Raw genomic sequence first — 22,407 nt, 5'->3', positions numbered from 1 at the left:
ATTCTGGTTAAGACGTATTTGTTGATTTCAGAAGGTCCTTTCCTGTCTCTCAAAGTTGCCCCCAGTTGTTGTCTGGGTTATTCACATTCCGGAAGCGCTGATGTGGCACTAAATATTCCTAGGGCTCCAGACTTCCCCCCTGGGGCCCAGAGTCATCTCTCTGAGCCTGCTTTCTGGAATGTTTTCGGTATGAAGCATCCTGGCAGGTGAGGGGAAAGGTGGTGCAACGTGGGATCCACAGCCTGAGCCGGGGTCTCCCCGGGGCTGAAGTAATAGACGTTCTCTTTCTCTTTCCCATCTAGAGTCTCTTTCCCCAGCAGGCTTCCCCACATCCACCCCCTCTCCTGCCCGCCCCTCCCAGCCCCTGGCTTGGAAGAGGCTGAGCAAACAGACCACAAAGAGGACAAAGATCTCGGGACCAAGTACCTACACCACGTTCACTCGAGTCCCTTCCCCTTCCCAGAAATTCCATCCTCCCCCAAAAGTGCTAGCAGGGGCTGTGGCCTCTCCCTCCCCTCAGTGCCTTTCCACACTCAGGTTTCCCTCCCTCTCCCCTCCATCCTATCTCCCCACTGCAGCGTCTCCCTTTCGAAGCTTTGGAGGTGAGGGGAAGGCATTTCCGGGCAGAAGGAATTGCCATAATCCTTGTGCCTAAGACAGAGTGTGGCGCGTAATAGATTCTCAGTAAGTATTTGTACTTCCACTCACTGATCTCCTGACTCTCCAAACCCAGCCTAGTTCAGGTGACTCCACCCCCTCACTCAGATCTGTTATCCCCCAAGACTGGATTTGAGTTGTGCTTTTCCCATCTGCTAACTAGGCAAGTTACTTTAAGTTTTTGAGTCTCAATTTCATCTTCTGCAACTTAAGAATGATAAAAATTGTGCCGGACTAACAAGGCTGTCCTGAGCTTTAAATAATACACCAAGTGCCTGATACATAAGTACCTAAATGGTAGCCCTTATTATTCTCTCCTAAGTTGCTACTCTTTTCCATCACCCCAACTCCCCTCAGCATTATCTGAACTGACAATTTTTCTATAGAGTTTTACTTATTTTTAATGCATGCTACCTTGCTGTCCAGTCTGCAGCCTCCTTGAGGTTAAGATCTTACGCGCTGCATCAGGGACATAGCAATCACCCCTGTCCTTCAAGGGCTAAGCACACAAAAGGGCTTGAGTCCTGAGTCCAGTGAATAAATGAGCAAGGTCAACTCCACATCTGAACTCTGAGCTTCTTGGGTAAAGACCCTCCATTATATTTTTCCCATGTCTATCCAGAGCCTAGCCCAGAGCTCCCGCACTCAGTAGGACCTCAAAGGTATCGGACTGGAAGACCCCAGTTGTAGCTTAAGCAGTTTCTTGTTTACTCTTCCGTCTTGATCCCAGGGTTGCCTGGCTCCCCACTTCTTCCCCAGACTCAGTAACTTTGCCAGCTCCCCAGATGCAGGGAGCGGGAGGGAAGTGCAGATGCTCCACACCAGCAGGCGCTGATGGCTGGCGGGGAGGACAGGTGTACCGTGGAGCAGGCAGCTGGAGCTGGCTAGGACTTGGGATGTTTGGGGGCCTGCGAACAACGGGTCGGGCAAGTCATGGGGGAGGGAGCCTGCTTGAAGCCGGAGCCGGCCGGCTGCCTGCCTGCCTGCACTTTGTCCTTATCCTCCCTTTCATCCTAGCCCTCAGAGCCCGGGAGTTTCTCAATGAAGCCGGCGTCCGGGGAATGCTCTGCAGGGGGTGGAGAGGGACGGCCAACGAGGGGGGCATTCCAAGCATTCTTTGCTTCCTCTAGGAGTCAGGCAGTGGGGGCGGAGAGGAGAGCAGCTGCCTGGCACTGGAGGGTGAAGGATTTCTTTGGAGGGAGAGAATAAAGGCGGTGGGGGAGACTTCAAGCAGCAGGGGACTGAGCTGGATGGGGGAGGGGTGGGAGAAGAGAATGAGCAGCGTCGGGGCGGGGCTGTATAATCTGCCAAACCCGGGGCTTTAGTGCTAACCCCAGAGCAAATTGGGATCCTCAGCTCAGGGCTCTTTCCCACCTGTGTGCTTAAAGGGGAGAACTGCTGATGGAGGTATAACGGGGAGCCTTTTGGAGTTAAGGGCTAGATTTTTGTTGTGTTTTGTTTGTATTAAGCAGGTTCTCTATTCTCTAGCCATGACAGACCAGGGGAGTGCATGTTAAGAGAAAACTCAAAGATCTGCACCCACCTCCCCACCCCCCAATCAGAACCACAGAGGCTGTTTTCCAATCACCATTCTGGTTTTTAATGGGATGGTTCTTTCTACCCACAGAAGGAAAGAGGGACCATCAGGTAGACAGAATCAGGGCATGGAGTGAGGGGGCCAGACACCACTTGCAGACAGTATAATGGGATATGTAGATTTATAAAAGATTCCCCCTCCGCTTCCCCTTAATCAGTAGAGAATCATTGCAAAACTGTGTCTCTCTGCACAACATTTAGATGGCACAGTGGATTTCCCCAGAACATAGTATTCACATTATCGAAGATAGAAGGCTCACTTTTTAAAAAAACAGTGTTGAAAACATAATAATAAATAAGAACATTCTAGGGCCCTGAAAACCCAGAGAAATAGACATGGCCATTCTCAGTAGCAGGAGCAGCTTGGAGGCCGGAGAAGTTCAGAGTCTTTGAGGTCCAAGGTGGGGTCCAGCGGCATCTGGGCCCCTTGAGATGAAGTCCAATAGCAGCCTGAGCCTTTTCAAGTCCTTTAGATTCATAGCAGCGACTCCAGGAGGCTTGGGCCAGGTTTGGAGGAGGGGAAAGGGGAGAGAACCTTTGAGGAAACAAGAGGTTGCGTTCTCTTACTGCTCAGGTAAGTAAGGAAGGGCAGGCATTGGGAGGCCATTCCCAGGACACCCCAGGGTGTTAGGGGTGCCACATTTCAGTTGTGGTTGGTGGAGATGGGAATGTATGTGTGAATGAAAGAAGAGTTTCCACCCCCACCTTGGCAGGAAGGCACCATGCAGGAAACTTACTCATTACAATAAAGGAGATGAGTGCTAAGAGCGCTCTTTCCAGATCTCTGTGGCCCTACTATGTGTACAAGAAACAGACAACGGGGACTCGGCCACGGGCCTGCCCCTCTACTTCTCTACTCTTTTTCCCTCTACTATCTTCTTGGTTGGATGGGGCTGAAGACATTGAACCCTCAATGCACTTCACTTGCCCACTCCCCACGTACAGCCCTCCCCAGGGCTCGATTGCAAACCGTCTCAGCCTTCTGGGCTGGGATGTTGGTCCTGGGTGGCAGGGAAGAAGGCTGTCTCCCCTGAGGGTGCAGCCAGCTGCATCTTAGAGCCTGCCCCGGCAGGGCGATGCCCCCCACCCTCAGCTGAGCTCTGAGCAGACCCCCAGTGCCTGCTGGCAGGCCTCTGTCCCCTCCTGGCAGTCCATCAGGGAAAAGCAGCTCTCCCCCAAGGGGTCCTGCCGCCAGCGCCTCAGGCCTCTGCTTCCAGGGCCTTCTGAGGGGGGCTTCTCAAGCCCCAGGAGGTTGTCCACAGACACACAGCCCCGCAGTGGGGGCTCAGGGAGCCGCTCGGGCAAGTCCAGCTGGTCAAAGGACTCAGAGGACAGGATGCTGTCCTCACTCACAGCCACCGAGGGGCGGCTGGCCCGGGCTGGAGGGCGAGGTGAGGCCAGTTCATCCAAAGAGCCGAAGGTGGCGGGGGCGGGAAGCTCCAGGGCGGTGTGGGAGAACTTGCCGTTGTGTTTGAGGATGCCCTTCGGATGGAGCAGCAGCCCTGAGGCTGGTGGGGGCTTGTGCTCCACAGCATCCCCACTCACAAACACGTCCCCTGCATCCAAGAGCTCCCCAGACTCGCTGGGTTCAGGAGACGAGTAGTAGCCAGACTCACGCTGGCGAGACTTCTTGAGGATGCCTTTCTTGGGGAGCAGGGGGGCAGCCTGTCCTGGGCTTGTAGGGACGGGGCTGAGCTCAGGGTCCTCCCTTGGCGCCTCCGAGAAGGCCGACGCCTTCTTCTTGAGAATGCCTTTCGGCAGCTTGAGGGTGCCCTTGCCAAGGCGAGGGGAGCTGTTGGCAGCTGGGTCCCCCTGGAGAGTCTGGGCCATGTCATTCTCTTTGCGGGACTTCTTGAGCGAATGCTGGCGCTCCAGGCCGGAGGTGATGCTCCCACCTCCAGGTGCGTGCTGCTTGAAGAAGCTGCATACCTTGGCCCCGTTCTCCAGGAGAGGGCGGGAGGACCGCCGGAGCCAGTCAGCCATGGAGGCCCGGCCAGAGTCGCTGCCCGGGTGCCCTCCCTCGTGCAGAGCCTCCTGCTCTCCAACACGGGTGGTGTAGCCCCAGTTAACCCACCAGTGACTGGCCACATCCTCCAGTGTGGCCCGGCGGGTAGGGTTCACCATTAACAGCCAGCGGATCAGGCCACAGGCATCTAGAAGAAAGAGAGGGAATTCAGATTCGTAGCCACGAGCATGGGCACCCACAGCCCGCCTCTCACTGGCTGACCCCCATTCGTGCTAAGACACGGCTCACTCTTGTGTCAGACAGGTCCACTCCCACCAGGGCTCCACACACGCCACAGCCCAGGCCGGCTCCCCACAGTCTCCAGCTTTCCTGGATTGACTCCGCCAATGTCTGCTTCTGCCCCTCGGCCCCTCAGGACCACGGCCCCTTTGTTAGCCAGGTTTGTATGTTAGTGTGCATCCTCCTTTGCTGCCCTGAAATGCAACCCTCTGAGGGCAGGGACTGCTCAAGAGTAAACCAAGGTTCTCACACCCTGATTCTTGCCTTCTACATTGTACCTGAGGGGACAAAAAGATTTCTAAAGACTAGGACAAAAGCAGTAGGAAATGAGACAATTGGAGCAAAGAGGATCTAAGTTAGACCCTAGGAAGCACTTCCCAAATATAATAAAGTATGCCCATAAAGGAAGGAAGAGCTACCCCTTCCTTCCTCTGAGGTCACAGACACAGGAGGCAGAGAGAGGACAGCAGGAGGTGGGGTGGAAGTTACCCTCATCTCTCTGGGTGGCTCTCTTCATTTTACTGTCACTGTTTAATTCCTGCTGTGGAAATTAGCAAAGGACACCCCGGGCCTGGATGAGAACACCCATACGCTCACTCACCGGAGGGTTTAGGCGGCTGCCGATAGGCCCCATTGCTGATCTGTTTCACCAGCGTCTTATGGTCCTGCCCATCAAAGGGCATGGTGCCATGCACCAGGATGTATAGGAGAACACCTAGGGACCAGCTGTCCACCTGAGAGAGAGAGAGAAGGAGACAGAGAGAGAGAGAGGGAGTCATCAAGAATGTTCTCATGCCACAGGCTGGAGGGCTTCCAGCCTCACATTCAATACCATGGGAAAAGGGGGGCACACTTTGGAGAACTCAGAGCTCAGTGCATTTGAGAACCACCTCCTTCTCGCACCCAGGGACAGAGAGGGTGACACTGCAGAAGAGACTGAGGTTCATGGGAAGAGGTGTAGTCAATTGCCTTCCCTTGGGAGGGGCAGCCACAAACACAAGGTCAGTGACAAGGTCATCCCTCTGGGCCAGGAGTGGATGGTTGTGACAGACATCACCTCTCCAGGGAGGTTGGCTGGGGACTGGGAAAGGTAATGGGAACTTGGAAAGTGAGGGGCTTAGAACCAGACTGGGAGCAAGAGACTCAAACTCTCGTTCCAGTTTTTGCCTCTCTCAGCGAGAGACCTGGCCTGGCACTCCTCCGGCAGGGAGGTGAGTTCTGAGCTCTGAGAAAGGGAGTAACTAGGGAACTAGCGCACCTGTCTCTGTGGATCTAAGCCAGTGAACGGCCGACACGGGCTGGTGGAGGAGGGCCGACACTCACCTCTGGGCCCGTGTAGGGCTTCCCGTTGACGATCTCTGGCGAGGCGTAAAGGGGGCTCCCGCAGAACGTCTGCAGGAACTTGCCTTGGTGGTAGAGGTTGGAGAGGCCAAAGTCAGCGATCTGCAGGATTGGGTCAAACGTGGGCAGGGGTCACACCAAGGCCTGGCTTGTTCTGTAGCTCCCAGCTGGCCCCTCTCTAGACCAGGGGAAACCCAGGCCCCAGCAGGAGGGAAGGGTGCCCATGACCCCTACCCAACACTGGGCACCGCCGACATAGCTCAGGCCCTGGAAGAGGGGACCCTGTGGAGGTTGTACCAATGAGGAGTGCCTAGGCAGAGGTGTGTCGGGGCGCCACCAGGTCCTCGCTGTTTCCCAGGCACCTTTGTTCACACTGTTCACCTTTGTTCATCACTCCAGGGATGCTGTCTCCTGCCTGCACACATCCTCCTGACCCAGCAAGCCCACCTGCCAGCCCACTTCCTCCAGGAAGCCTTCCATTGCCCTGAGATTTCCTTCTCCCATGAACCCCTACAATTTCCAATGGCTCACAGTTGCCCCTGCTTGTCCCTCCCATCTCCTCTTACTGCCACGTTCCCTGTGCTGACCTCTCGCCCCCACCCCATCTGCAGCTCCTAGCGCAGGTGTGACCCATGGGTGGGATGGCCACTTATTGACTGAAGGAAGGGTCTACCAGTTGGAGGGGGAGAGTCGGCCTCTTGTGCCAATGCCGTGGTGCTCAGAAGCGTGCAACCCACTGCTTGGGCTTGGGCTGCCCTTCCCAGCAAAGGGGCTCATCTCTGCCCACACCTGGGCAGGAACGTGGTGGACTGGGGTCAGCCCAGTATAGCTGAGAAGCCATAGGGAAGGCAGAACAAAGATGACAGCCATGGTTATTTATAGCCCAGAAGATGGATTCTTCTTATGGGACTTTCTGAGCTACCTTATACTGAGGGCTTGAGAGGCTCCAAGCCCATCTTCTCGCTCCTTAGAGAGACCCTTCCCCAACTATTCTTAAACCGAGGCTGAGGCCACTGGCCTTCTGCTCCCCACCTCTCCATCCCCAGCAGAGGGCCATGTGTCCCCAGGGTGGGGCTGTTGATAAACTCTGGCTCCTTCATTTATGGTTTTATTGGTCTCTTATCAAGCAGTTACCAGTTGAAGCCCGTAATGAGGCAGGTGATTGGTACAGATGGGAAAGTTCGTGCCCGCCCAGGTTATGTGGGCTTATGGGCTCTGGTTTCCCTCCCCCTGGTCAACATCAAAGCAAGCCCCACCTGCTCCGGAAATTGGTTAGGAGCATGAACTCAGTGCCAGGGCACCTCAGGGCATAGGTCAGGAGCCACTTGCGAAGGGACTATGACCTGGGTTCAGAAGGATTCTGAGGAGGGGTCCGGGTGCAGAGTCCGAGCCCTCCCAGGTACCTGCAGGGGCCAGCCCTTGCCACCTCCCCCTGCCAGCCCTGAGACCTGGGTTTACCACATCAACGTGAACTTCTCAGACCTAAGTTTAACTAATTAGGCATGAGAATTCAGCAGCTGCAGAAAGCAGGAAGCTGGCAGCGCATTGCTTGCTGTGGTGAAAGGTGCCAAAGGACTACCTAACTGCGGCTGCGTGTGAGCAGGTGTGTTTGTGCAGGCACGCAGGTGGGGCGGGCTCAGGCTGTGACTTCTGCTTGCCAGTCCCAAGGTTACGAGCAGAAGCCAACCCTAGACCTAGACTCCGGTCAGCCTGGGAACATCAAGAGTACTGGTCAGGGAGTCAGAGGAGTTTGGTTCCAACTCAGGCTCAGCCACTCACCAGCCATGGGACCTTGTGCAAGTCATTCCTTATCGTGAGGCCTCAGTTTTCTTTTCTTTTTCATACATATATATTTTAGAGGCTTCTGTCTTGTTTATTCTTCTCATTTGGGGGGGGAGGGGGAATAGGTTTATTTATCTATCTATTTATTTATTTTATGGAGGTACTAGGGATTGAACCCAGGACCTTGTACATGCTAAGCATGCTCTCTACACCCTTCCCAAAGTTTTTAATCCATAGAATAAGGTGCTGGAATGGATGATGGTGGAGGTCCGTACCAGTACTAATATATAAGTCTGAGCTTTGCTCAGCTCCTTCTAGAACCCCTAGGGGCTTCAAGATGCCTGGCTAGGGGCAGTGCGGACAGGCTGGGGAGGGGTGGGGGAGTGGCTTTAAACAAGAGGTGGGGCTCACCTTGATATTTCCACTGGCATCTAAGAGGATGTTCTCCAGCTTGAGATCTCGGTGGACAATCCCGTTCTGAAAGAGGGAGGGAGGAGAATCAAGAAGGTCACCAGGGAGGGGAGGACACGAGGGCTTGGTCTGAACAGTGAGGTAAGCACAAAGGGGGCTGAGTCGGGGTGAGCACAGGTAGGTGGGAATGCCCATCTTTACTGGCACATAGCACAAAACATCGTGGGCCCTTCCATCCTGGGCCAAGAGACTCAAAGCCAGAGACACCAACATTCCCTAGTCTGAATCCAGAATTGAGTCTTGCTTCTGCTTCTGTCTTCCTGTGTGATCCTGGACAGGTCATGGAATCTGGTGCAAACTGGCTCCCGAGCCCCAGGGACCAGCCCCTCAGAACAGGGCTGGGGCAGGTGGCTGCTCACCTGGTGGCAGTAGTGCACGGCGGAGACGATCTGCCGGAAGAAATGCCGGGCGTCGTGCTCACTGAGCCGCTGCCGCTCGCTGATGTGGTCGTACAGGTCGCCCCGGCTGGCGTACTCCATGACAATCACAATCTTGCTACTATTCTCAAACACTGGGGCAGAGCAGGGCAGGAATGTCAGGCCCCACCGGAGCCCACTGCTCCCCACTGGGGGCCACACAGTCCTCCCTGGCCCCAAACCAGACAGGACCTTCCTCTAGAGACATTTGCTAAGGCCAAGGCCCACCCTCCTTCTCCTTGGAAGTTCAGGCTTTTGAGGATTCTTAAAACTACCCAGCAAATTCTGAGACATCACTGAATGAGTATGAAAAGTCAGGTTCTCTGGTTCAGAATCCAGCACTTTTTTACCCCGTGACCTTGGGCAAATCTCTTCTAGGTACATCAGTAAGAATGTAGGTTTAGGGTTTGAATCCCGGTCCCATCACTTACTAGCCGGGACACTGTGGCAAGTTATTCAACCAGTGTGCCTGAGTTCCTCACTTGAAAAGGGATGATAATAGCGACCTCACAGGGCTGGGGTGAGAAACAGATGAAAGTAAGTGATAGACAGCTCTCGGGCTGGCTGAACAAGCGGCGGCAAGCAAGCCCGTAATAGATGGTATCTACTATTACATTTCTATCAGCACCCTCATGCATAGATTTGAAGAATCATGTCCATAGTAATGCCTGCCTTGAGGATTAGAAGAGGAAAACAAGTGTACGAAAGTGATTTGTAAACTGCAAAGTACCATGCAGAGCTGAAATAGTCATCACTTTTAACATCTCTGACTTCCCATCCAGAGTATTCAAGCCAGGGCCTTGTACACAGAAACAATCTAACTATTTGGTGATTAATTGATCGGCTGGGGTCCTGGCAGTCAGCCTACTCCAGCTGGCTCATCTCCATGTGTGGGAGGGGCCCTCTTGCCTCCCAAGGCCTTGTCTTGCCTCCTGGAAAAGTAGGCAATGGCTGGTTCCCCAAACTGGCCCTTCTGCTGGGTATGTGGCAAAACATGTATGTTGGTGACATGGCATCTTTGTGTCAGACGGGTCCTGTGAGTTTGGCTTGCTCAGCCAGCCCCAGCGTGATTGCTGTCTAGCTTGTGAGGGGGAGCAGAGGGAGCAGGCTTCTTCCAAGCAGGGGACCAGCTCCCAGTCAAATGGATCCATGACCAGGAGGACTGTGCTTTTCCCCCTGGGGAGCATCATGGCCCAGCCTGCTGGGGGTGCCCAGCTGAGGCTCCACCCCTGTGGTTCCCCACATCTCTGTAGGCTGTGTGCAAACTTTGTGCCCTGAAATTGGGGGTCAGGAGCCAGCCAGGGCCCATTCTGGAGAGCAGCTAGGTTAGTGGTCAGTCCCAGGACCAGAACCTTGTCCCAGCCCAAAACTCCTGAAGGCTGTGGCAGAAGGGGATGGATCTGGGGGAGCCCTGCCAGATACACTAACTGTTAAGCTGTGACATCCCAATATGTGCTGAATCTGAAAATGTAGTAAGTAGAAGCCACATCCTAAGCTTCAAAGCTCAGTTCCTAGACCTAGCTGGAGATAGAGGTGTCAGGGGGAATTCACGTGTACACACACACACAGAGACACACACAGACACACACACACACGGAGCCCAATCACCAAGCTCAGCCTGGCTTAACCAATACCTCTGTCATCTGCCCACTCTTCCCTGGGGGAAATACACAGAGATACAATTCGCCTTCAGAGCCACTTGCCTGGGCTCCCCATGGGACCAGCTCAGGTCACGGGGCCATGTCAGTGGCTCTGCCCCGAGTCATCCAATAAGCATAACTTGAGAGAGGAGACCAGTCTTTCTTCCCACCAGGAATATCAGACCCAGGACAAAGCCACAGGCTCCCTTCCCTCCGTCCTGCTGCTACTGCCTTTCCTTGTTTCCTGTCTAACTGATATTATGTAACGGCTGGAAGCAGACAGGTGTGTGTGGGAGACTGCTCTCCCTCTTTGCCACATCACCCTCTCTGGCTTACTTTGTTGTCTGGGTCGCAGGGAACAGGGTAGCTGGAGGGGAAAGCCAGCACTGATGTCAGACCAAGAGGAGGCTGAAAGAGACGAGTTGGGAGCCAGCCCCATGGGGGAATGATTCAGAGGACAGGAGGTCTGGCTCTTGGGATGCATGAAGGAAAATAGTACCCACGCACCGGGGACAGGTGCAGGTCTCTGTATGTTTCAGCCTCCCCCGGATTGCTAAGGATCTCATTGGTTCGGGGAGGCAGTGTTCAAGTCTGGAAAACCTAACAACAAAAATGCCAACAGTCTGTGGAATTCCTCGCACGTGCTGAGCACTTGGTGACTTGTACTTTGATCTTTGCACCAACCTTGTGACGTAGGTGGGGTTATCCCGTTTTACAAATGAGGAACTGAGGCCCAGAGGTTAAAGTAGTTGTCCAAAGTCATACAGCTGGGTTTCAAATCCAACTTTTGCTCTTAAGCCTGTGTCTTTTTTACTTCCTTGTGTCATCTGTTCTGATTGCTCCTATGCAAACACACACACACACACTCCCAGGTTCAAATACTCTGCCCCTGTACCTTCATGGATGGCAATGATGTGGGGGTGATTGAGTGACGACATGATCTCAATCTCTCGCCGAATGTGCATCAGATCTTGCTCATCTTTGATTTTGTCTTTCCGGATTGACTTGATGGCCACCTGGGAACAGAGAACGCAAGAGAGTGAGGAGAAAGGTCTGGCAGGTAAAGGTGTCCCCAAGGACACTCTGAGAGCCCTGATTCTGGTGATGTGCCTACAGCTGCTACAGAGGCCACAGGGCGCACCCAGAGAAGCCTCGCCATCCTTCATTGGGGCAGGTGGCAGAGAGGCTGGAGAACACCTTCTCTAGAGAAGGCTCTCACTAGGTTAGGTGCAGTTTATGTAGCAGGAAGGAGAATGGATCAATGACCTTATTCAGAGTCCACAGATGCAGAAGGTAGGCAACAACCTGCATTTGTAAGGCCAATGCTTTATGATTGCAAATTTACCACATTCCACTACAAGGAAAGGACTGGGCCTGTTCTGCTCACCACTGGATAGCGAGCATAGTGCCTGGCACACAGTAGGCGCTGAACAACCATTACTGCAGCAGTCAGTGAACCAGCCCTCACAACAATCCTGGGAGGTGGGCACAGAAAGCATCATTACCCCATTTCCAGGTGAGGAAGCTGGTTCCTAAGGAAGGTAAATGACCTGCTCAGAGAGTCACACAGTCACTAACGGGCACAGAGGGGGTGGCACTATTGACCATCTGATCCTGCCTCTGGTACTTTTTCCTTCATAATGCCCATTAATGGATGACTGGCTAGAGAAAATACGGTATATTCATCTTATGGACTATTATTCAGCCATAAAAAGGAGTGAAGTGCTGATACATGCACAGTATAGATGACCCTTGAAAACACGATGCTCAGTGCAAGAGGCCAGGCGCCCAAGGACAAATATTGTACAATTCTACTTACATGAGGTACCCAGAGTAGGCAACTGCACTGGACAGAAAGGAGGAGAGTGGTTACCAGAAGTGGGGATGTTGGAGGTGGGGGTGGTGGGACAGCGGGTTATTGTTTAATAGGTACAGAGCTTCTGCTTCAGATGATGAAAAGGTTTTGGAAATGCACAGTGGTGAGGGTGTACAACACTGTGGATGTGCTGAATTGTACACTTAAAATGATTAAAATGGTACACTTTATGTCATATATGTTTTACCATACATACATAAAAAAATCACAAAAAAGTTATGGGGGGAACGGGGTGGGAAGGAATAAACTGGGAGTTCGAGATTTATAGATACCTCGATATATAGATATATTTGTATATACATAAAATAGGTAAACAAGTTTATACTGTATGGAGGGAACTATATTCAATATCTTGTAATAACCTATAATGAAAAAGAATATGAAAATGAATATATGTATGTATATGTATGACCAAACTATTATGTTGTAAACCAGAAATTGACACAACATTGTAACCGATTATACTTGAAAAAAAAAAGTTATGGTAAAAATGCCAGTCTCTTCAGTCTAGGTAACTAATGTCGCTCCTCCAGCAACAAACAAACAAACAAACAACTAGACAATTAAACAGAGTCTCTGGGCTTTGCTATTGTTTGTAAAGGTGCAAAAACCATATAAAGATTAAACTCTCTGGCTGGTATGTGTGGTGGGTTCAGGAAGGGTGGAGTGAGGCAAGAGGAAATGGAGAAAGAACTGCCAAGAAGCAGTTTAAGCAAAACTCCTAGGGACGGGGTTGTCTCAGCCCTGTTCCACGGCACTCAGCAGCGAGGGTGACAGAAACCAACTGCGCATGTGGTGTATGGAGAAGGCATCGCGTGGGGAGTCAGCGGACCTGGGCCCTCCAGGCTCTGCTGCTGTCCTGGTGGGCAAGGTCCACCCCTGCTCCCAGTTTCAATTTTCTTTTCTGTGAAATAAACAGGCTGGGCTAAGATGTCAGAGGTGCTTTCCCGCTCCAATTGTGTGAAATGACCGTATAAATGCCACGGGGCCCTTGGAGGCTGCAGTGCTGGCATCAGGTGCTGGGCGGGGATGGGGTGGGGTGTCACAGGGCTGGTCAATTCCTGACAAGTCCTATTCAAGGACATAAATGGTAAATACAAGACTTCCCCTTCATGGGAGCCAGGCAAGTTATGAGAAATCTGAAGGCGCAGGCCGAGGAAAACAGCGCCTCATTCATTTCCCAGGAGGGTTTGCCTCCCCTCTAGGTTCAAAAGGAGACAGAGAAAAGGAAACCTGGACCCGAGGGGTGGAGCCTCTAATCCCCCCTTTCACAGGGCTCTGGAGGCAGACAAAGGCTTCCGGCTCCGAACGCGGGCCTCTGTCCCTTTCGGACAGGAATGCGGAACAGCCGTAATCCCGTAAGAGGAGCAGCTCACAAAGCCCTGGGCCCGGTCACCCCGGCAACCGGCCAGGGATGGCGTGCCCTCCGCCCCCGCTCCTCCCCTGGAGCTGCATCCCTGAAAGAGGGGAGGCCCGGCTCTTTGGCCCTCCCCGAGCAGGGCAGGGAGGACAATAGCAGCGGGAGCGGCGGTCACCATGGAGCCTCCTGCCCAAGCCCCTGGAGAGGCCCAGTTGCAGCTGCAGGGGCCGGGCTGCACCTCAGCGCCCTCTTCACCCCGCCCCCCCCCATCCCTTCTGCTCCAAACCACTCCAATGAGCTAAGCAGAAAAACCCCTGGCTTGGAATTGGACAGGGGGCGGGGATGGGGGAAGGGGCTTAAATCCTCCAACTATGGGGATTCAACCTGGAGCTTCGTTCCCGAACACCGCTCCATGCCCTTTCCTCTCCCTGAAGGGGAGATTTTATGGACTAGTTCTTTTCTCTCTCAATTCTTTGTTTTAAAAATCAGACACTAGATGAAATACCACAAGCTCTTCAGATAAAGGGCCGTAAAAATTGAATTAATAGATCGTTCAAAAAAAAAAAAAAACCCACATACCTAGATAATGAAAGAGAAATATTTAAGAGTTTAAGACACACACTTATACAAACATTAGGCATATTCTGACGTACAACTGTGTACACACAAACATATACGATGAGGTAAACATAGGCTAGGGGACAGAGCTCTAAAGAAGACAAGGCGGAAAAGAAAAGAGGTTTCAAAAAAAAATGAAAAGGATCTGAGGTGTGCAAAGAGGAGTCCCTGCCTGTATGGGTAGAAAGTATACAAGTTGAACCCTGAGATCCGTCTCTTTCAACTCTGGAAGCCTATGATTTGATTTGATTTGATTTGATTTGATTTTTGGTGGGGGAGGTAATTAGGTTTGTTTGTTTGATTGATTGATTTAAGTGGAGGTACTGGGGATTGAACCTAGGACCTCGTGCACGCTAGGCATGCACTCTACCACTGAGCAATAAATACCCTCCCCTTTGGAAGCCTATGATTTTAAGTCAGAATTGTTAATCTTCAAGAGCCAGCTCCATCCTCCTGCAAGCCCATGCTCTGGCCTCGGGGGGGCTAGGTCAGGGACCCCCATCCCCGCCCCCTATCCACCGCCCCAACCTCCATCAGCTATGTTAGGTCTTAGGAGACCACAGCTTGGCTGACACGTCCCAGGAAGGAAACAAGTTAGGTCATCGTGCCTCCACCAGTCCCCAAGCAGGTTACAGACTAGAAGAGTGATGTGTCACTGCCCTCGTGGGATTAACACCTGTTCCCCCACCTATGCCGGCCCCTATGGACAGGCCTCCAACTATCTGCTGGCGAGTCTGTTAAAGTACGTGAGACACAGCAACAGCTCAGGCCTAGAAGGGGCTCAGCATACAGAAAGCCTTCAACAATTGTTTACCAGTTAACACAAATTACAAAAAAATATTTATTGGCTAAGTCATTGGGCTGATCCCTGACTGATGGGATCAGTGCCCAGATAAGATTTTCTGCCCTTCTTCCGAGGCATGGGTGGAGAGTCAGCCTTGTTTATGACAACTCATTTTGAGGGACCTTTGTTCTCATCTGCAAGATAGTTGAGCAATCATTCTCTAGTATAAAAATATAGTGACTAGAGGAAAGGAAGAAGAAAACAGTCACTGAATGGATCAGCCAGAGGACGCCTGCCTGGAGACAGTCCTGGCTCACCCCATATAATTATTAGTAAAAATCCTTTTTATTCTCCGGAGTATTCAAGTTGAGATGTTACGGTAAATGGCCACTCCCACCCAGAGGGGGCAGGAAACCCGGGCACAACAATGACACAGAAATGTGAACACCAGCTCAGAGGATGTGGATCGAGAGCCCAGGGATCTAATCTTTATTTGCCCCTTTGGTACTATGCAACTCAAGACAGCCACTTAAATGATCTGGTTAACTGGTCTGGCTAGTTTTAATGTCCTCATCTGAAAAATAAAAAGGGCATTTATTCTCCAAACATCTGCTGAAAGCCTATTGCTATGTGCCTGACACTATGGTAGGTACTGGGGATTCAGACAAAAATCGGACAGTCCCAGTGCCAAGGGCCTCGGATCAGCGGTAGGACTGGCAATTAAGTCAGCTCCAGTCTAGTGTGATGAACACGACAGTTGAGATCCCTTCCTGGCCAGGGGCTCCAGGTGCTCCAGAGAGCTTCCTTTGCCTGGAGGATCAGGGAAAACCACCCCAGGGAGAAAACTTTGTCTTAGAACTTGAACGAAGAATAGGGTTTGCGGATGAGGGGAGGGCATAGCTCAGTGGTAGAATGCATGCTTAGCATGCACAAGGGCCTGGGTTCAAGCTTCAGTACCTTCAATAAAAAAAAAATAAATGAATAAATAAACCTAATTACCCCTCCTCCAAAAAAGGGTGGGGTTTACCAAGGCAAAGTGGGAAGACCTTTGGGGTGGAGGCAGCAACCAGAGAGAGAAGGTTTGAGCACAGGCCAGAAAGAAAAGACCATTCACAAATTTGCACATCAGGACCTAAGAGCTCCGTTCTAAACATTAGTCTTCTCTGCTGAGCTTCTTCAGAAGTGGGTCACCTGCTACTATGCCAGGAAGGGGAGAGCCAAGGAATCATTATAATGGGCTTGCTATATCCATGTTAACCTGACCGAGCAAAATTTCTACTGATAGCAGCCCAGTGATTTTCTTGCCCCTGCAGCCCTGCACACTGGGAAGGCAGCAGGGCTAATTCCCTGTCCCATTTTGTAGGTGGCAAACATTGACATCCAGAAAGGTGGCTCTTCCAAGGTTCCCCAACACACCAAGGCAGTCAGGATCCAAGATGGAGGGGTGTGGCCTGGAGAAAGCTATCATCTCAGAAGACAGAAGTTCCTTGCAGATGCCCTGCCCTGCCTGCACCTCCCTGCCTCTACCTCCCTGCCTCCTACTCCTGGAGAAGGGAATGCCCCACCCTCTGCCTTGGGCCAGGCTGTGCAGTGCCCCTGGCCACCCTCATCCCACTTACAGATACACGACACACTGGAGAGATGGGTGCTGGGGTTACTCTCCTCCCCCCCTTCCCCCCCAAGGAAATCAGATGAAAAATAGTCTGGATTCAGGAGAGGAAGGCAGAAGGTCTTAGAAAAAGAAGATTTTGAGGTACTGGTTTCAGGTGCCAAGAGACAGGGTACAAGCTGGGCATCTCTAGTCATAGCTATCGCCCAGAGTTGGAGCCAAGACCCTTGACTCCTCTTTGGCCTTTCATGGAGCAGCTGCCTCCGGGAGGCGGAGCAAGGAGCTGGAGGATGACCCATTTAGATAACGGAGGAGAAGCTGAGCTGGGCTGGCCTGAGCTGGGCAGAGTGGGGATAGGCTTGCAGGGTGGCCACTACCCCACCAAGCCTGCCAGAGAACCAGGCAGGGGGAGGAATGGACTCCGAGAGGGGGTCTAAGCCACCTCCCCTAAATCTCATGCTGTGCCCACCGCCCTTTGCCACCTGCCTGCCCACTCTGCCACGCTACCAGGCAAGGCACTTCCCTGCCCAGCTCTCTTGTGTGGTTTGGCCAGAGCCCAGGGACAAGAGTCGCCTGCAGTCGGAGTTTCCCTCCCTGCCGCTGAGCAGGCAGGTGCAGGAGGAGCTGGGAGGGGAGCGTCATGCAGAAGAGGCCTTTGGGTGCTGGCCAGGCAGGAGCCCTTCTTTGGATCGAGGGCTGAAGCAGGGACTGGGACTTTGAACAAAGCAGAGATCAAAGTGGTTTGGCTTAGGGAAACTGGGCACAACCCATTCTCTTGCTTGGGGCAGGATAGACCTGGATGGGGGCACCCCCCACCCCGACTCCAGGAGAGGGAGGGTAGGACCTCAGTGAAGCCAGCCTTCCTGGGATAATAACACTGGGTGTCAGCTACTGTGCTGAGCACTTTACATATATTCTTATTTAATCCTATAAGAACCCCATGAGGTATGAATTATTATACTCTCCACTCTACAGATGAGGAAATTGAGATACGGAGAAGTCACAAGGCTGGGAAGCAGTAGAGCCAGGAGTCTGAACGCTTGCAGTCTGCTGCTGAGCTGGGCAGTCTTCCTGCCAAGGTAAGAGCCTTGAATGTAGCGTAGTTCAGCTACCCAAGATCCCTCAACACAATCAGCGTGTATGTAGGGGTGGGGGTGGTTCCCAGTGACTCCTCCCACCCTCAGCACGCCTGGAGCTCTGGGAAAGGCGGTCGGTCAGAGAAAGCAGTTGGAATGACAAAACACACTGAGGCAAGCCTGGGCTCAGCTCAAAGCCAACTCCCAACTGAGCACTGGTCATCTAGTGCCTGGAGTAGTCGAGTCAGGTGCCTGTGTTGCAGGCATGCCATTCACCAGCCACAGGACAAGTCACCTGCTCTCCCTGGGCCTCAGTTTCCCCATCTGTCAATGAAGGAATCAGTCATTTTCAAACATTTTGAAATCCCACGCAGTAATCCAATATATAAATGAGACAGAAGCACCCTGGCCCCAGATCACTATCCACTTGGACTCCCTTCAAGTGCCTTGTGGCCCCCTTGAAGGTAAGAATTCCATGCAGATCATCCCCAAAGCTTTGGTGGGCACCACCATATCAGGGACCCCAGCAGGTGTTTTTCTTTTTAGGGGGTGGGGTGGTCACGAGAGCTGCAAAAGGCACAGAAGGAAATGTCATCTGGACATCAGGAATGTACTCAGGGCTAGAAGATCCAGAGCAAATATTTGTTTTTCCTTTGATGCCCTCCTGGAGCAGCCATTAGTCCTGCCCACCTGCCCCTCCCTCCGGACAATCCCGTCTGGCCCCTGATAATCTCATTTAGGCAGGCTGGGAATGGGAAGTGTGGTGGAGAGAAAGTGGGATGGAAGTCGCTCAGCAGGTTTTCCTCTGAACCTAGTCCCCACCAACAGTCTCAGTTCATTTTGAGGGAGGTCGTGGGCTGCTCCCATGCCCCTCTCCCCAACTGAAGACCCGGAGGCACCAGGTTGGTCTCTCTTCAGGGAGGACAGTGAAGAAGCAGGAATGGGGGTGGAGGGAGGAAGACTCCTCTCTAGAAGTGAGAAACCATTAGTACAGCAGAGCTGTTCTTCAAGGAGAGAGACCCTGAGTAAGTTCCCAGCTGAAGTATAGGGTGGTCTATGGACCAGGAGCTACAGGACAGGTCCCATGCCCACTGATCTTGGTTCCCTGCATATGACAAGAGTTATGAGGCCAGGGAGCCCCTTCTTAATTCTCTTTTTTTCCTTTCTTTCTTTTCTTTTCTTTTTTCCTTTTTAATAGAGTTATTGGGGACTGAACCCAGGACCTTGTGCATGTCAGGCATGCACTCTACCACTGAGCTATACCCTTTGCCCTCCCTTCTGAATTCTCTCCGTTCTGATGTAATAAGAGCTGGAATCCCTGCCTACAGCCACTGAGGTTTGAAAACTGAAAGCTGGTTTATCTCATTCCAGAATCAATGATATAGCTCTCTTTCTATCTCTCTCTCTCCAATACACACACACACACACAGACACACACACACACACACACACACACACACACGTACACGCTTGTAGCGACCAAGGTCAAGAGCTTGATGAGATCTCTGAACTTCAATCTCAGTTTCCAGGCCACCTCAGTTTCCCCCCAATCCAATCTGCACCCCAACAAGAGGCACGAGCCACAAGCCACAAGCAGCAATTTTCCAGTTGAGCCCCCGACAAAGCCTGGGCCCAGGGGTCTCAAGCCTGGAGCCTCACCAGGCCCTCACACTTTATAGAAAGAGAAAGAAAAGGAAAACCAGGAAGTACATGATTGCCCAATAGCTGTAACCTGGCAGCGGGCAACTGGGGACTGTGCCAGGCGTTAGCAGGAAAAACATACTTGCTCCTATTGATGGGGCCATAATCCACTCCTTTTCTCCAGCATCCACTCTCCTTCACCAATGAAATGACTTCTTGAATTTCAAACCAGCTACTGGCTGCAAAAGCAAACAATCTGCGGAGGCGACTGCTGCCATCGCTGATAAGGCAGACCATGGCCACACACACCTGCAGACACACACACATGCACGTCTCATAATCAGCACCCAACTAGACTTCACAAAACAATCCCTAACTCTCAAAGACTTGTTAAAATACAGATTATTTGGTCCCATCCTAGACCTTCAGAATAAAATCAGTGTGGAACCAGAGAAGCATTTTAAACAAGCACCAGGTGATTCCTATGCACATTAAACTCAAGTTTGTTAACTTTTAGGAAATTCGCTGTCCTTTTGAGGCTGGATTTTCCAGATATAAATATCAGTTCTCATTGTGGGATCTATTGTTAGAAACAATTTAAATTCATATTTGTATCTCATTCAATCCTCATAGCAGCTGTGAAGGAGGCCGTGTTTTCTTCATTTTTGCATAAGTGGAAACTGAGAGTACAGAGAAAAAGTCAATTGCCCAAGGTCCCACAGATTACTTCTACTGTACACACACGTGCACAACAAATTAACAGGACATATACCTGAAAAGCCCTCAAACCCAAAGGTATTTGGGAGCACAGTGGACCTTGCACCAGAGCCTGGTTTCACATTTCCCATAATTAAAAACCTATCATAATGAAATTTGGACTCAGTCTTAGAGCTGGAAGGGACCTAAATGTCACAGGCTTGGGGGTGGAGGGGTGGAGTGGATATCTCCATAGTAAGCTGGGCTGCCAGACTATTAGAACTGAGTTGAGGAATCGGGCATCTCATTCATTTATTCATTCAACTACACACAAATTTACTAACCGCCTATTAAGATCAGGTGCCTTCTACTTCCTCTTTCCATTGCACTCTGTTGAATAGTCTATAACAAGCAAAATTCAACCCAAGTCCCATCTTCTTTAGGGAGCCTTCTCATCCCAAGACAGGACACTATTCGTCCCCTGTGCACCCCACTTTGCTTATTTGGTAATCATCACACTCTGGAGTTGCCGGGGTTCTCCGGTCCACGACCACTGTCCCTACAGTCATGGACAAATCTAAAGTGGACACCACCAGCACCGCCGACCGCCAACACACCCGCAACCTCAGCGTGGTAAAGACTGAATGCGGGCAACCCCACCGAGCAAGGCACTGTCCCCCGGCCCACCCTCCGTCACTCACCGCCAGCGGCCAAGCCCCGAGCCCGGCCGGCCAGCGCCGCGAGAGGGAGTCGCACTCACCAGGCGCCCCGAACTCTCCCGCGCCTTCTTCACCTTCCCGTAGGTGCCCTTGCCCAGGGTCTCCAGGAACTCGTAGCGGTGTCGCAGGTTGTGCTTGTGGTGGTGCCGCTTCACCGCCTGCTTCTTCATCAGGGGCTTGGGCGACTTGATGAGCCCCTCGGCCAGGGGCCGAACGACCTCCGCAGTCAAGGCTGCGGTGGCCGAGGGAGCCGGGCCGGGGCGCCGGGAGAAAGCCAACGACTCCATGGCAAGCAGGAGGTGAGCGAGGGCGGAGGGGGAATCGGCTGCGCCGGGAGAGCTAGAGCCCGGGGCACCTGACCCACAACCAGCCCGGGAATCCACAGCCGCGACTGAGATCTCGACTAGGCGCCGAATTCCGAGTTGTTATAAACGCCCGGAGCCGGAGGCTCTGTCCCCGCCCCCCGGCGCCCATTGGCCTGCTTGCCGGCTGCGTATGACCAGGGACGTCTGCATTGGCTTGGCCGGTCCCCTGCCCCGCCTCCTCCCTCTGCGCGGCTGGGAAAGGTGTCAGTGGAGCCCCGCCCACCTGGGGGCTCGAAGGGGAGGCCTGGGGAATAGGGGGCACCAGTGGGGGCTACTCGGCGGGTTGGTACTCCTGGGGTCCGGAACCTTTGAAGGTCCCTGGGACTGCTCTTGTCTCTGAAAGTCTCTCGGTCCTGGTTAGAGCTACCTGTTGTCCTTGCACTGTGCTGTTCAGATAGCAGGGGACAATCTGACAGCACAAGAGGTCACCAAAGTATTTCTCTGGAGTAATTTGCTTCTCTCATGCCAAAATCCTTAAAGTCACTTGACCACTTTTTGAAGACCATAAGGAGGAAGGAGGGATGGAATGGATGGAGGCAGACTCCAGTCAAGTAGGAGAGGTGGAGAGTTGTTCCAGGGTTCTAAGTTCACCAGTCATCCATCAGATCAACCTTAGTTATATCCCAAAAATGCGGTTCTAGGAAGTTCTTATATCTTCATCAAAGACAGCTTCAAAGACAGCTTCTAGGGTTGAGTGGGTCCCTTAAGATGTGGTGGACTTTATGAAGTGTTGGAAGGAGATGGAGAGAGCCAAAGGGAAACGTTGATTTATTAAAAAATACATTACACTTCTACTATTTAACTTGTGTCCCTCAACCTGTAAATGACTGCCCATCCAAGTTTTCCTTTCTGTAATTTTGGAGCCACGTAGGTCATGAGGTATGGCGTGGTGTTTAAGGCCTGGAGCAGAATCCCTAGGTCCAGAATTCCCATTCTTAGCGTCATTGAGAGTGAAATGAGAACACGCATAGCTGCTCCTCCCTCTAGGTGGAGTGTAATGGGGAGAAAGGAACATTTCCCCTTGAGTCTTTTTTTTAATTAAAAAAACCTCTTGAAAGTTATTTCTTTGGGGGAAGTAGTCAGGTTTATTTATTTTTATTATTATTATTTTCATTTTTCAGTTTTATTATGTAGAATTGTACAGTTTGACTGCACATATACAATGTATTGCATGTAAATACATATACACATTATACTGCACATATTTTTAAAATTTACATATATGTACTGTTCATTGTTTCTAAGAACATTTAGAGGTTTAGCTTTTTAAATTTTTTAATTTTTATTTATATATATATTTTATTGAAGTATAGTTGATTTATAATGTTTTCCATTATGGTTTATTACAGGATATTGAATATACTTCCTTGTGCTATACAGGAGGACCTTGCTGTCTATCCATTTTATATACAGTATTTTGTATCTGTTTTTAAGTTAGAGAATTTGATTTATATTTAATCTCTGCTACATATGGTTATTATTACATGGATTACTAACACATTTGGGTTTAGACCT

General features: G+C 51.7%; 1 protein-coding gene across 2 annotated transcripts; it reads right to left on the bottom strand.

Annotated features, from left to right (window-relative positions):
- Positions 1-2,231: 2,231 nt before the first annotated feature.
- Positions 2,232-20,849, bottom strand: NUAK2 (NUAK family kinase 2). 2 transcript variants are annotated; one of them, XM_010969374.3, is made up of 7 exons: positions 20,569-20,849; positions 11,044-11,164; positions 8,452-8,603; positions 8,033-8,098; positions 5,822-5,941; positions 5,100-5,232; positions 2,232-4,406 (listed from the first exon to the last, which is right to left on the bottom strand). In XM_010969374.3, exons 1-7 carry the CDS (start codon positions 20,812-20,814, stop codon positions 3,343-3,345), a joined length of 1,902 nt encoding a protein of 633 aa, XP_010967676.2. In that variant the 5' UTR covers positions 20,815-20,849; the 3' UTR covers positions 2,232-3,342. The 2 variants fall into 2 exon arrangements, with proteins under 2 accessions (XP_010967676.2, XP_074208071.1); XM_074351970.1 differs by lacking the exon at positions 20,569-20,849 and adding an exon at positions 19,255-20,498.
- Between the last annotated feature and the right edge of the window lie 1,558 nt (positions 20,850-22,407).

This window comes from Camelus bactrianus, chromosome 23 (genome assembly GCF_048773025.1).
Source record: "Camelus bactrianus isolate YW-2024 breed Bactrian camel chromosome 23, ASM4877302v1, whole genome shotgun sequence".
Lineage (NCBI taxonomy): Eukaryota > Metazoa > Chordata > Mammalia > Artiodactyla > Camelidae > Camelus > Camelus bactrianus.
This window is presented reverse-complemented; position numbering and strand designations above follow the sequence as displayed.